Source organism: Eumetopias jubatus, unplaced genomic scaffold, assembly GCF_037043125.1.
Source record: "Eumetopias jubatus isolate StellerSeaLion01/CBP00866 unplaced genomic scaffold, mEumJub1_p1.0 scaffold_4, whole genome shotgun sequence".
NCBI lineage: Eukaryota > Metazoa > Chordata > Mammalia > Carnivora > Otariidae > Eumetopias > Eumetopias jubatus.
In genome coordinates this window covers 76033939-76047857 of record NW_028274810.1, presented here as the reverse complement: position 1 = coordinate 76047857, position 13919 = coordinate 76033939, and the positions used below count along the sequence as shown (strand labels likewise).

The window sequence follows — 13919 nt, the reverse complement described above, 5'->3', positions numbered from 1 at the left end:
AGTCATCCCAATTACTTGCCTGGCCAGTAGCTCTTTTCAAAGGTGACCTGTCTCAGTTTTTACTTTTCCTGGTTAGGAAAGCAACACTAGTCACCAAAGACAAATATTTAAAGTCATTTCAAGTTAATTTTATTTATTATAACTCAAATTTGCCATCACAAAATATTACAAGCTTTCATCATGTATCTTTTAAGGTGTATATCCATTTCAGTCTTTGAAGCAAGTTTTATATGTTTGTAAGAATTTTACAATATGAGAACCCCAGTTACCTCTTTAAAAGTATAATAATATAGGGGTGCCTGGGTGGCTCAGTCATTAAGCATCTGCCTTCGGCTCAGGTCATGGTCCCAGGGTCCTGGGATCAAGCCCTGCATCGGCTCCCTGCTCCACAGGGAAGCCTGCTTCTCCCTCTCCTACTCCCCCTGCTTGTGTTCCGTCTCTCGCTGTGTCTGTCAAATAAATAAATAAAATCTTAAAAAATAAAAAGTATAATAATGTAAGTTCTGTTAAATATGTTTATTTTCTGTTATAAAAAGAAATATGTTCATTTGTTAAGCTTTGTATTTGTACCCAGCTTCCTAGAATAGTCTTTTAACAGCAGTAAGGTATTAGTGTTCTAGAACTGGCTTGTGAAAATAATACTTTTTTAATGAAAATTATTTAACAAATATTACAGTATATATTGGAGTGGACAGAAAAAAAAGTCACTTTTTTTAAGTGATAATATTCTCTCTTTAGTTTTACCAAGTAACTTACCTTGCATTCATATTTCACATTCATATTAGCATTTTTATCCTAGGCATTTTTGGGTTTCTAGTGCTTTTCCTTAAGAGTTTTCTCAACCCATTCAATGCTTTTAATTACCTTAATATTTCCAAGCTTTTCTTTGTTTCCATGATGAATATTTGTAGGATTCTTGTATTTTAGCCATTTCCAAGAGTGCCGTTTTACTAGTTTTATTAGTAAATATTTAAACATCCCCAAAGGGGCGCCTGGGTGGCTCAGTTGGTTAAGCGACTGCCTTCGGCTCGGGTCATGATCCTGGAGTCCCGGGATCGAGTCCCACATCGGGCTCCCTGCTCAGCGGGGAGTCTGCTTCTCCCTCTGACCCTCTTCCCTCTCATGCTTTCTATCTCTCGTTCTCTCTCTCTCTCAAATAAATAAATAAAATCTTTAAAAAATAAAATAAAATAAACATCCCCAAATACATGCCTAAGTAGCATCATGACATTTTAGAGCTGGAAAGGGGCAGGAGATTAGTGTGGAGAAGTATACTGTTAGGATATTTATTTGTTGTATATATTTTGTTAGCGGTGTAGGGATGTTTGATGATCCCTGCCCACTAGGATAAGGTTTTAATTCAATGTAATTACCAGTGTAAGGGGTAAAACCTTTTGGAACACTATGGGATCTTAGTGTTTTAAAATGTCAGCATAAAGGGGTGCCTGGGTGGCTCAGTTGGTTGAATGTCTGACTCGGTCTCAGCTCAGGTCTTGACCTCAGGATTGTAAGTTCAGGCCCCTCGTTGGGCTCCACACCTAGCCTAACATGGAGCCCACTTAAAAATGTCAACATAAAGGAAGTAGTCTTTGTTGTTTTTACTTTTCCCCACCGCAAAGAAGAAAGAAATGGTGGAATTTTCAGGGAGGATTCTCAACAATTTTACCAGTTTGAGAGGACACAATAGGGAATATAAATAGCTTTTTCCCCATGTTTTTGCTTATTTTTACAAATAAACAAAACACCAAAATGGAGTGGGGAGATGGACAGCAAATACCAGTTGCTTTAAATGTTTTACCTTAATCTTTCTTTTTATAGGGAATTGACTCTCTTTTGGAGTAAACTGCAAAGAAGAATTGACCCTTCTTTAGACACTTTTTTGGAGCGCTGTCGTCAGTTTGGTGTCATAGCTAAAACACAGCAGCATTTATTTTGCCTGATTAGAGTTATACAAACTGAAGTGAGTAATTTTGCTTTTTTATGATGATTGTCCTGAAACGAAGAAATGGGTGGGAAGATAACTTCTCAGGCAACTCCTCTTAGATGAGGGAAAATGAGAAATAATGGACTTTAATAAGATTATGGAATTGGACATATCTAGCTGTTTCTGCAGATTGACCTTCTGGAATCCACAGCTTTTCTTAATGGAAAATAATGATTTGAAGTGACAGACCATTAGAGGAAAGGAAGATTATGTTTTTGGGCTATCACCTCAACTACTCTATATCTACTTTTACTAGAACGATTTTCTATTTTTTATGCAGGCATGTTTGTTTGCATGTTAACATTATTATAAACGAAGAAAATATATTTGTACTTTTTGTATTTTCCTTAAGAACGGAGTGATACATTTTCTAAGTTTTGAAATAATAGAACAGTTCTAGAATCAACTCTAGACAAATAGTAAACTTCTGTGCAGAAATATTTATTTCCTAAAAAGAATTGAAGTGCCATATGTAAAGCGTTGTGTTTTGGGTTCAGCCCTATATATATATATATTAAAACCAGCGTAGAGATTCAGGATGAATCTTATACTATGCTCTATTTTTATGTTGTTTTTAGTGTCTGCTCATGACTGAGCTCTCAATATACCCGTATCTGTAATGGCTATTGGGTATGTTTTATGGGTTAATTCTTTGACAACATCCAAGGATTGTTTATACTAAAGTCAAGGCACAGTTGTATCTTTGATAAATCTAGTCTCTTTTAATGTTGTAAACGTCTGTAGCCTATATTTCATTTGAAATTTGTTGGTTTGGACTTCTCCAGGGAAGACCGGAAAAGGTAAAATATTTTATTAAAAGTAAATTCATGGTCAGATAAGTTAGGTGATAATTATTTCTAATCACTGTGAATGCAGTTGTATCTTCTATCACAGAAACAACATGTGCAAGTAATTATAGAACTTGCCTTATTTAAAAAAATTAGTTTTAGAACTGGCCTTTAAAAAGTTTTGTAATCTTTAAGGAAAGTATTAGTTTTCTATTGCTGCATAAGAAATTACCACAAACTTAGCACTTAAAAGAACACCCAGTTTGTTAGCTACAGTTTTGTAGGACACAGTGTAGCACAGTGTAGCAAGGTTTGCTGCTCCGAGTATCACAAAGGTGAAATCAAGGTGTTGGCCAGGTTGCATTCTTATCTAGAAGCTTTGTGGAAAATCCGCTTCTAAATTCATTCTTACTGCTGAAAGAATTCAGTTCCTTTTACTTGTAGGACCAAGGTCCTCATTTTTTTGCTGGTGGTCAGCCACGTTCTGTTTTCAGTGACTAGAAGCCTCTCTCATCCCATACCTGCATTTTTTTAAGCCAGCAGAGGTATAAGAAATTCTCCTAATTCGAATCTGGCTTCCAGACCTAGATTTAAAGGGTTTAAATGATTAGGTCAAGCCCACCTTGGTAATGCACCTGTCTACATAATCATAGGAATGGGTACCGTATTTACAGGATCCACTTAAACTTGAGGAAAGGAGATCATACAAAGTGAGGGTCACTTGGAGTTCATCTTAGAATTCTACTTACCATGCGGAACCACAGAAAATGGGAAAGCTACCAGAGAACTAGGGAAAATGGGTTTCTGACACAGACTAAGGAATTTGCTGTCCACTTGCATAACCAGAACCCATTTCTCTTTAAGCCTAGCCTAGAGTACTTCCACTATAATCATTTGTGATAACTAGCCTGAAGGGTAGAAAAGATGTGGACTGGTAGGTGGAAGGGGAGTGAGTGTAGAATTCTTTACAAATTGAGAGACTCACCTCTAGGTTTTTAAAGAGAGATGATCTAACCTATTGCAATTAGGATCTAGTTCTGCAGTGAATGGTAGATATCCCACAACAGTAGTGGTCTAAAGAAGATGGAAGTTTCTCCCCCTCTCATATAGGTAGATAAACCAGGCAGAGTGGCCAAAGTTGCTTTTAGTGACTCCACATACCAGAAACCCAGGTTCCTTTTGTCTGTCTGCCATCAACACAAGTTTCCATCTCATATTCTAAGACCTAACTATTCCAGTCCTCGGTATCATGTCTCCATTCTAGATAGCAAGGTGGCAGGGGGCAAGGAGAGAGGGGCAAACTACACAAACCACACTATGGTACATCTTTTCTCACTCCCTCCAGTAGACACACACACCACCATATCTAGCTGCAACGGAGATGAGATATATTCATTATTTCAGATTACTTTGTAACCAGATAGAAATCAGTCATTCTGTTTTTGTAGTAAAAGAGGGGAGAAGATATTGGGAGACAGCTAGTAACCAGTGACATAGCCCTTGGGATGGAACAGGTTAATGATGCTGAAAAGCTTATGTGGGGTTTAGGCCTCTTGCAGAAGGCAACAGTGAGTGTATAATGGAGAGGGCTTTATATAGTACCTCTTTATTTTCTGGGCTTCCATTTTCTATAAATAGCTTAAACCAAATCATCACATAAAAGTGCTTAGAGTAGGGGCAGCTGGGTGGCTCAGTCGGTTGAGCATCCGACTCTTGATCTCAGCTCAGGTCTTAATCTCAGGGTCATGAGTTCAGGCCCCAATTTGGGCTCCATGATGGGCATGGAGCCTACTTTAAAAAAAAAAATCGGGTGCTTAGAGTTGTTAGGCTTTAAAAATAGTATGACAGAATGGATGTAGATGAGGTTATATTTTGAAATGAAAGTAATAAGAGGGATCATCTTGAATCCAGTTTATTTGGCCGTATGGCCCTTTTTGGTGGAACATACAGTGCTTACTGTTTGCAAAACAAGACTTTGTCTAGTTGAATTCCTTCTCTTTAGTAATGAAAAGCTGAAAATTAGAGGTATGTGACTTGTAAGGATCATAAAACTAGTTTGCAGCAGAGTCAGGACTAGACCATGGGTCTTTTGACAAATTGCATAATATGATAGAAGATTATCATTTGTAAATCAGAGCACAGGGGACTTGAAGGGTCTAGTAAGTTTTAAAGTAACTCATAGGTTCTCAACAAATTATTATTAATTTGTTAAAACTCCTTTTTAGAAGACTGAGATAAACAGCAAAGAATGTCCATTCTTTCCTAAACAGCCAAATCTGGTTGAAAAGGTAAAGTCTGTGAAATCACTAAGCACTTTTCAAAAAACAGTCTAAAAACACTGTTAATACATTCTGAACAAGTATAACAAGAAGTTACTTGTTAAAACAGTGGTGAATAAATTAGAATTAGGATATGGAATGTGGAGCTGAATTTTGAAGGCATTGAGGGACATGACTAAATTGATTTTAAACCAGGTAGCTGAAAACAAGAGTGGTGTGACATATTATATCCAGGGCACATAGGTTATAGCCATGTCAGATAACCTTTGGAATTCTTATAGGCTATAAAGTGGTTAAGAACTGAGGTTATGCACAAAGATTGCTTTAAGTTTAAATCCTTGTTCCTCTGCTCACTACCTGGTGACATTGGGCAATTAACATGATGAGCCTTGGTTTCTTCATCTATAAAATGAGGATAATGTATAAAAAGAGTATTTGGAGTAGTGCCTAGAATGTAGTAAAGATTCTGTAAATTGATGATAGTTGTTTCATTGTGTTCGTAGAATTTGGAATGGTGCCCAACACAGAATAATTGCTTAACAAATTGATTACCGATTTGAGCAGTAGAATTTATCCTGTTATTTTACATGGTATTCATCAGAATACTTACAATATGCCAGCAATGTAGCAATCACTTTATATTATCTTACTTCATTTTTATAATAATGTTAGGAGGGAAATCTAGTATTACCACTGCTGTTACCACTGCTGTTACCATTTTATAGATGAGGCAGCAACAGCTTAGGAATTAAGAACTTGTCACTGCAGTGAAGCTGGGGTTCAAAGGCCATCAAAGTCTGATCGAAAATTCTATGCTCTTGGGGCACCTGGCTGGCTTAGTTGGTAGAGCACACGTGTCTTGATCTCGGGGTTGTGAATTTGAGCCCCACATTGGGCACAGAGATTACTTGTTTGTTTGAGATTACTTTAAAAAATTTTTTTTTTATTCTCTTAAGTACTGTATTTTAAGCCACTCTGCCATATAATTCCACTTGTCTTTGTTCATAGTATTTTCACATTCCATTTCAGCCTCTCACATAAATCATCTTGTATGCACTAGCCTTTTATCACATATGACCAGAGCTTTTTCCTGATTTTTGAATAGTTTCTAAGAACCCGTTGCTATAGAGAGATTTTAAAATTTCTCTTGTTTTCCCCATGGGAAGCTGAGATACAGTACACCTATAGCTAATTAGTACTAAAGTACTAATTCTTTTAGGAGAAAATGGGGAGGGGCCCTTCCTTGGGTGGCTCAGTCAGTTAAGCATTGGACTCTTGATTTCAGCTCAGGTTATGATCTCAGGGTTTGTGAGACCCAGCCCCACGTTGGGCTTGATGCTGGGCATGGAACCTGCTTAAGATTCTCTCTCTTCCTCTGCCCCTTCCCTCTCTCTAAAAAATGGCGGGGGAGGAAATGGGGAGAATCATTTATTTTAGCCTTGAGATTGTGAAAACACCCAGCTGTTCATGACACACGTATTTCTTGAATTGAATTCAATCCTAGACTCACCTTTATACAGGTGTTCCCTCTTATACCCATTTATTTAAGCCATGTCCTTCCTAACCAGCTTAAGACAATTCTTTTTTTGAATCCTTCAATGACCTTATTTATCCTGAATTCCTTTGAATTCATGTACCTTTATTGTTTATACATTTGGCATATAAGCAAATTCCTTGAGGGTTAGAGATTGCTTTAGTATGCCAGTGCCTTTTGAAGTTGGACATTCTGTAAATGTACATTGGTTATTGTTCATGGTTGTAACATCTAATCCAGTCCTTTGCATGTTGAGACAAGAAGAATCTAAATGTAACTTGCAGGAAGAAAGATTAAAGATAAATTTAAGAACTCTAAACATTTTGAGAAGTGTATGTCTTACCAGTGAAAGTTATGTATTATTTCCATAATGAAAAAGAATAATAACCCCTCCCCCCGTTTTTCTTATAGGCACAAGATGCTGGTCTTGGGGTGTCAATTTTACTATGTGTCAGAGCTCTTCAACTCAGATCAAGTGAGGATGAAGAAATGAAGGCATCAGTTTGTAAAACAATTGCTTGTCTTTTACCAGAAGATTTAGAAGTCAGACGAGCCTGTCAGCTTACAGAATTCTTAATTGAACCCAGTTTGGATGGATTTAATATGTTGGAAGAACTGTATTTGCAACCAGATCAAAAATTCGATGAAGAAAATGCACCAGTTCCAAATTCTCTCCGATGTGAGCTCTTACTAGCTTTAAAGGCCCACTGGCCTTTTGATCCTGAATTTTGGGACTGGAAAACTTTAAAGCGACACTGCCACCAACTGCTAGGACAAGAAGCCTCTGATTCTGATGATGATCTAAGTGGCTATGAAATGTCTATTAATGACACAGATGTTTTAGAGTCATTTCTCAGTGACTATGAGGAAGGTAAAGAAGATAAACAATACAGAAGAAGAGATTTGACAGATCAGCATAAGGAGAAAAGAGACAAAAAACCCATTGGTTCTTCTGAACGATACCAGAGGTGGCTTCAGTATAAATTTTTCTGTTTGTTATGTAAGCGGGAATGTATAGAGGCCAGGATTCTTCATCATTCTAAGATGCATATGGAAGATGGAATTTATACCTGTCCAGTTTGTATTAAAAAATTCAAGAGAAAAGAAATATTTGTTCCTCATGTGATGGAACATGTTAAAATGCCACCAAGCAGAAGGGACCGCTCTAGAAAGAAATTACTGTTGAAAGGCTCTCAAAAGGGAATTTGTCCCAAGAGCCCCTCTGCAACCCTGGAGCAAAACCAGTCATTGGATGAACAAGCCAAAGGAGAGTCTCATGAATATGTCACATTCAGCAAATTAGAAGATTGCCACCTGCAAGACAGAGATTTGTACCCATGTCCTGGCACAGACTGTTCCCGTGTATTTAAGCAATTTAAATACTTAAGTGTGCATCTTAAAGCTGAACACCAAAATAATGATGAAAATGCCAAGCACTACTTGGATATGAAAAACAGAAGAGAGAAGTGTACTTATTGTCGACGACATTTCATGTCTGCTTTTCACCTGCGGGAGCATGAACAAGTGCATTGTGGTCCTCAACCTTATATGTGTGTATCTATAGATTGTTATGCAAGGTTTGGATCAGTGAATGAACTACTTAACCATAAGCAAAAACATGATGATCTGCGTTATAAATGTGAATTAAATGGCTGTAATATTGTTTTCAGTGACTTGGGACAGCTTTACCACCATGAAGCACAACACTTTAGGGATGCGTCTTACACCTGCAACTTTGTTGGCTGTAAAAAGTTCTATTATTCCAAAATTGAATACCAGGATCACCTCTCAGTGCATAATGTTGAAAGTGCGAATGGAGATGTGAAGAAATCGGTGAAACTTGAGGAGGCTGCACCAGGTGAAAAGCAAGATTGTATTGATCAGCCCCATCTACTTGACCAAACTGATAAATCACATTTACCTGAGGATCTTCTTTTCTGTGCAGGATCAGCTAGTTCTCAAATAGAAACTGCAGAAAATCTGAAAGAAAACAGTGACAGTAATTCTAGTGATCAGTTAAGTCATAGCTCTTCAGCTTCCATGAATGAAGAGTTAATTGATACACTGGATCACTCTGAAACCATGCAGGATATATTATTATCTCATGAGAAAGTCTTCGTGCCCTCCAGTTTAAAAGAAAAATGTTCCAATGTGGCAGTTTGTTTTGATGGGACTAAGTTTACCTGTGGTTTTGATGGCTGTGGTTCCACGTACAAAAATGCAAGAGGGATGCAAAAACATCTACGTAAGGTTCATCCATACCATTTCAAACCCAAAAAGATAAAGACAAAAGATCTCTTTCCCTGTTTGGGTAATGAACATAATCAAACAACTGAAAAGTTTGATGCAGAACCTAAACCCAGCTCAGATACAAACAGTGACTCTCCAGATGAAGGTCTAGATCACAATATTCATACTAAATGCAAACGAGAATATCAAGGTTATTCCTCAGAAGCTTCCATTTGTGCTTCTAAAAGGCCATGTACAGAGGATACCATGTTGGAACTTCTGTTACGCTTGAAACATTTAAGCTTGAAAAACTCAATAACACACGGATCTTTCTCAGGGTCATTGCAGGGGTACCCATCCAGTGGTGCTAAGTCTCTTCAGTCGGTTTCACCTACTATCTCAGACCTTAATTTTCAGAATCAAGATGAGAATATGCCAAGTCAGTACCTTGCACAGTTGGCAGCTAAGCCTTTTTTCTGTGAGCTTCAAGGATGCAAATATGAATTTGTGACCAGAGAGGCTTTGTTAATGCATTATCTTAAAAAACATAATTATTCAAAAGAAAAAGTCCTTCAGTTAACCATGTTTCAACATCGGTATTCCCCATTCCAGTGTCATATTTGCCAAAGGTCATTTACAAGAAAAACACACCTTAGGATTCATTATAAAAATAAACATCAAATTGGCAGTGACAGAGTAACTCACAAACTGTTAGATAATGAAAAGTGTGATCATGAAGGCCCATGCTCAGTAGACAGATTGAAAGGTGATTGCTCTGCAGAACTTGGCGGTGATCCCAACAGTAACTCTGAGAAGCCACATTGTCACTCTAAAAAGGATGAATGCAGTTCAGAAACAGATTTGGAGTCATCTTGTGAAGAAACAGAAAGTAAAACCTCTGATATTTCATCACCAATAGGTAGCCATAGAGAAGAACGTGAAGGACGAGAGGGACGAGGTAGCAGGAGAACTGTTGCCAAAGGAAATCTCTGCTATATTTTGAATAAATATCACAAACCATTCCATTGTATCCATAAAACTTGTAACTCCTCATTCACCAATCTAAAAGGCTTAATTCGTCATTACAGAACTGTACATCAGTACAACAAAGAACAATTATGTTTAGAGAAAGACAAAGCAAGAACCAAAAGGGAACTTGTCAAATGTAAAAAGATATTTGCTTGCAAATATAAGGAATGTAACAAACGTTTCCTGTGTTCCAAAGCTCTTGCTAAGCACTGTAGTGACTCTCATAACCTAGACCATATTGAAGAGCCTAAAGTGCTTTCTGAAGCTGAATCTGCAGCAAGGTTTTCCTGTAACCAGCCTCAGTGCCCTGCTGTTTTTTACACATTCAGCAAGTTGAAGCACCACTTGATGGAACAGCATAATATTGAAGGAGAAATACATTCAGATTATGAAATTCATTGTGATCTTAATGGCTGTGGCCAGATTTTCACCCATCGGAGCAATTATTCTCAACATGTATATTACCGACATAAGGACTATTACGATGATCTGTTCAGAAGCCAAAAAGTGGCAAATGAAAGGTTACTAAGAAGTGAGAAGGTGTGTCCGACGGCACTCGCTCAAGGGCATGAACATCAGACTACCAGGAGATCATTTAATGCTAAGGCTAAAAAATGTAGTTTAATCAAAGAAAAGAAGGCTCCAATTAGTTTTAAAACAAGAGCCGAAGCCCTTCATATGTGTGTGGAGCAGTCTGAGCACACACAATACCCCTGCATGGTTCAAGGGTGCTTGTCTGTGGTGAAGTTGGAGAGCAGCATAGTGAGGCATTATAAACGCACCCATCAGATGAGTAGTGCCTATTTAGAGCAACAGATGGAAAATCTTGTCGTCTGTGTTAAGTATGGTACCAAAATTAAGGAGGAACCCCCTTCTGAAGCAGAGCCCTGTATAAAGAAAGAAGAAAATAGCTGTGAATCAGAGCACACAAAGCACAGCCATTCCCCAGGTGACAGTAGCGTGACTGCCCAGAACACGGATTCCCTTCATCCAGGGGAAAGGGAGGGAGGTCAGAAAGGATGTACAGAGAGCAAACCAGTGTTTGATGCAGATAATCTGCTCTACAGAGGAACTTTGAAATGTAATCATAGTTCAGAAACCACTTCTTTGGAACAATGTAATATAGTTCAGCCTCCTCCTTGTAAAATAGAGAATTCCATACCTAATCCTAGTGGGATTGAAAGTGGGACTTACTTCACAAGTTTCCAGCTGCCTTTACCAAGGATTAAAGACTCCGAAACTGGGCAGCAAAGTTCAGGGCAAGAAAACACTGTAAAAAATTCAACCCATGTCCCAAAAGAGAATTTTAGGAAGCATCCACAGCCCAGGTCATTTGACTTGAAGACTTATAAACCTATGGGATTTGAATCTTCATTTCTGAAATTTATTCAGGAAAGTGAAGAGAAAGAAGATGATTTTGATGATTGGGAGCCTTCGGAGCACTTAACTTTAAGTAATTCTTCACAACCCAGTAATGACTTAACAGGGAGTGTTATGGCAAATAATATGGTGAATGACAATGACCCTGAAGTTGACATACCTCATTCTTCCAGTGACTCTGCAATTCATGAGAACCTGACTGCAATCCCACCTTTGATAGTAGCTGAGACAGCAACAGTTCCTTCCTTGGAAAACCTGAGGGTTGTATTGGACAAAGCATTAACAGACTGTGGAGAGCTTGCCTTAAAACAGCTTCATTATCTTCGGCCAGTGGTTGTCCTTGAAAGATCTAAGTTTTCCACACCAATTTTAGACTTGTTTCCAACAAAAAAGACAGATGAGCTTTGTGTAGGAAGTTCCTAAATAGCAATTTTGTTTTAGAAACAGACTGGCTCCAACACTGCAACATGGGGACAATTGCCAACTTGAACAAAGGCTGAGAACCAGCCACACCGTTGTTTAGGGTAGAATAGGCTGTGTATTTACATGAATGTATAATATCTATGTCAGCAGTATTGGCTGAGTCCATTAGCTCTCCAGTTGGTTTATTGATTGGGGTTTTTTTTTGTTTGTTTATTAAAAAAATGGAACTGTACTCTTGTTTGGTGCTAATTAATACATCAAAAATATATTGGGGCTTCCTTTTTCAAATTAAGTGTGCATGATTGTATATGGAACAAATACTAAGATCCCAGGGTGGGAGGGCTAGGGAAAGGGGTATGGAGTTCTTACTTGACTTGAATGTGCACCTGAGGGTGCTTTGTGTAATATATTGTACACTACAGCATCTTATATTTTTTGAGTTGAGTTTCAATAAATTACAATTTTTCACCCATTTCTTGTTCACTCATAATGAGTTTTCATGCCATACATAAACTGAAACTGCACTTGTATTTTCTGGAATGTGCACTTATATTTTGCCCCAGTAGTTTTTCTTTCTTATTAACCAAACCATAGTTGAAGCTTCTTTCTGAATGACTATTGTCTTAAAATTTTTGTGCAAAGAAAATTCTGAAATTGAGTAATTAGCTCTTAGAGTCAAGGTAGCTCCCAAAAGAGGATGTCCAGGATTTACCTGGATAGAAAGAGAATACCAAGCAGGACATGAAGAGCATAGATGGATGCAGTCATGTTTCCAGAGAACTACAAATAATTTGGTAGGCTGCAATGAAAAGGGAGCACTGAGTTGGATGAGATTATTGTAGAGAGAGATGGGCAGGAACCCAACCATGAATGCTAAGGAGTTTGGACTTGAGTCCACAGGCAGCTGAGAGCCTTTGAAGGATTTTAACAAAATAACATGATGTTAATTGTAATAATGTTAAATTAACAATTTGTAGATCACTTGAGTATGATTTGAGGAGCTGAGAATGGAAACAGATACTAAGACTGTTGAAGTATCTGAGGCAAATGTGATGAGTACTGATGGTTGCAGCACTAGGAAGAGGACATGAAATTGAAAAATTTAAAGAGAAGGTTGTTAGGCTTTGGAGGGTGAAAAAAATACTCTGAGGAAAAAAAGATTCAGTAGTGATGCATCCAACTGGGGAGGGAATACAAAGGGAAGAAATGAATTTGGGGGAAGAGAATGGAAAGCCAAGATGAGCTTGGACTTTGGATGTGTTGAGCCTCAGTGGACTGTGAGCCATGTATGTCTGTTGATAAGGAAAGCAATGTGTTCTTACAAATACAGCAGCTTTATTTTCTGTTCCTTGTGAGGTTCTCAAGTCACTTTCATTAGCTAGCAATGAAGTGATTCAGACACTCCTAACATTCCTTTCTTATGCCTATGGTTAGAATTTTAAGATCTTTTCTCTGACTCTTAAGCCTTGTTTCTTTGGCTTTTAAGCAATTTCATTCTGCCACCTCCTTACTGTAAGTCTAAAGCACACCCCTGCCTTTTTAAATTCAAGAATGCCCCCTAAATGGTGGGTATAAGTTGGGTGTGCCAGACACTTTCATTCTATTATTTTGCCCAGAATTCTCTTGTTTCAGGGTTTCCCCATGTTCATGAACACCTGTGAAAGAGAGAGGGTGGGGAATGATGGAGAAGAAAGTTTTTGATTAGCATTCCTAGAGGTTCCATCTCAAATCTATCCTCTCTTCTTTGTCCCAGGTTGCCTACTTCTGACCTGCATTGCCAAGAACATAGTCACTGGAGGATGGAATTGGTCATTAACCAAATATTTAAGTGCACCCATATTTAGAGACCATTTCAGATGCTTTGGGAGATAAAAATACCAAAGTAAATTTATCAAGGCATCTGCCGATGTGGAGCTTTCATGTGAGGGCTGGGGTAGCTTAAACATTATTAATCAAAGTTTGGCAGTGGACCAGCAGCATGGGCATCACCTCGGAGCTTGTTAGAAATGAATGTCAGGCCAGGCCCCACTCCAGACCTCCTCGCCCCAAATCTGCATTTTAGTAAAATCTCTAGATGATTCATAGGCACAGAAAAATCTGAAGGAATGACGAACAAAGTGGAAAGTACCGTGAGAATTCAGGATAATTACACTTTTTTAAAAGCACTTTACATAAAATTATCGTTGAATTTTCATAACTTAATGAAGTAAGTGCTCTTACCCTCATTTGACAGATAAAAACTTAAGGGTAAAGTGTTCTGTCTTGCTGATAAA

The 13919-nt window shown here is 38.0% G+C and overlaps 1 protein-coding gene across 1 annotated transcript in view; it reads left to right on the top strand.

Annotated features, from left to right (window-relative positions):
- Nucleotides 1–12089, top strand: part of RLF (RLF zinc finger) — an 84361-nt gene extending 72272 nt beyond the window's left edge. The window contains exons 7-8 of the mRNA XM_028123288.2: nt 1819–1960; nt 6997–12089. Of these exons, the coding sequence (XP_027979089.1) occupies nt 1819–1960; nt 6997–11646 (4792 nt within the window). The 3' untranslated portion in view covers nt 11647–12089. The remainder of the gene's footprint in view (nt 1–1818; nt 1961–6996) is intronic.
- The last annotated feature ends 1830 nt before the right edge of the window (nt 12090–13919 follow it).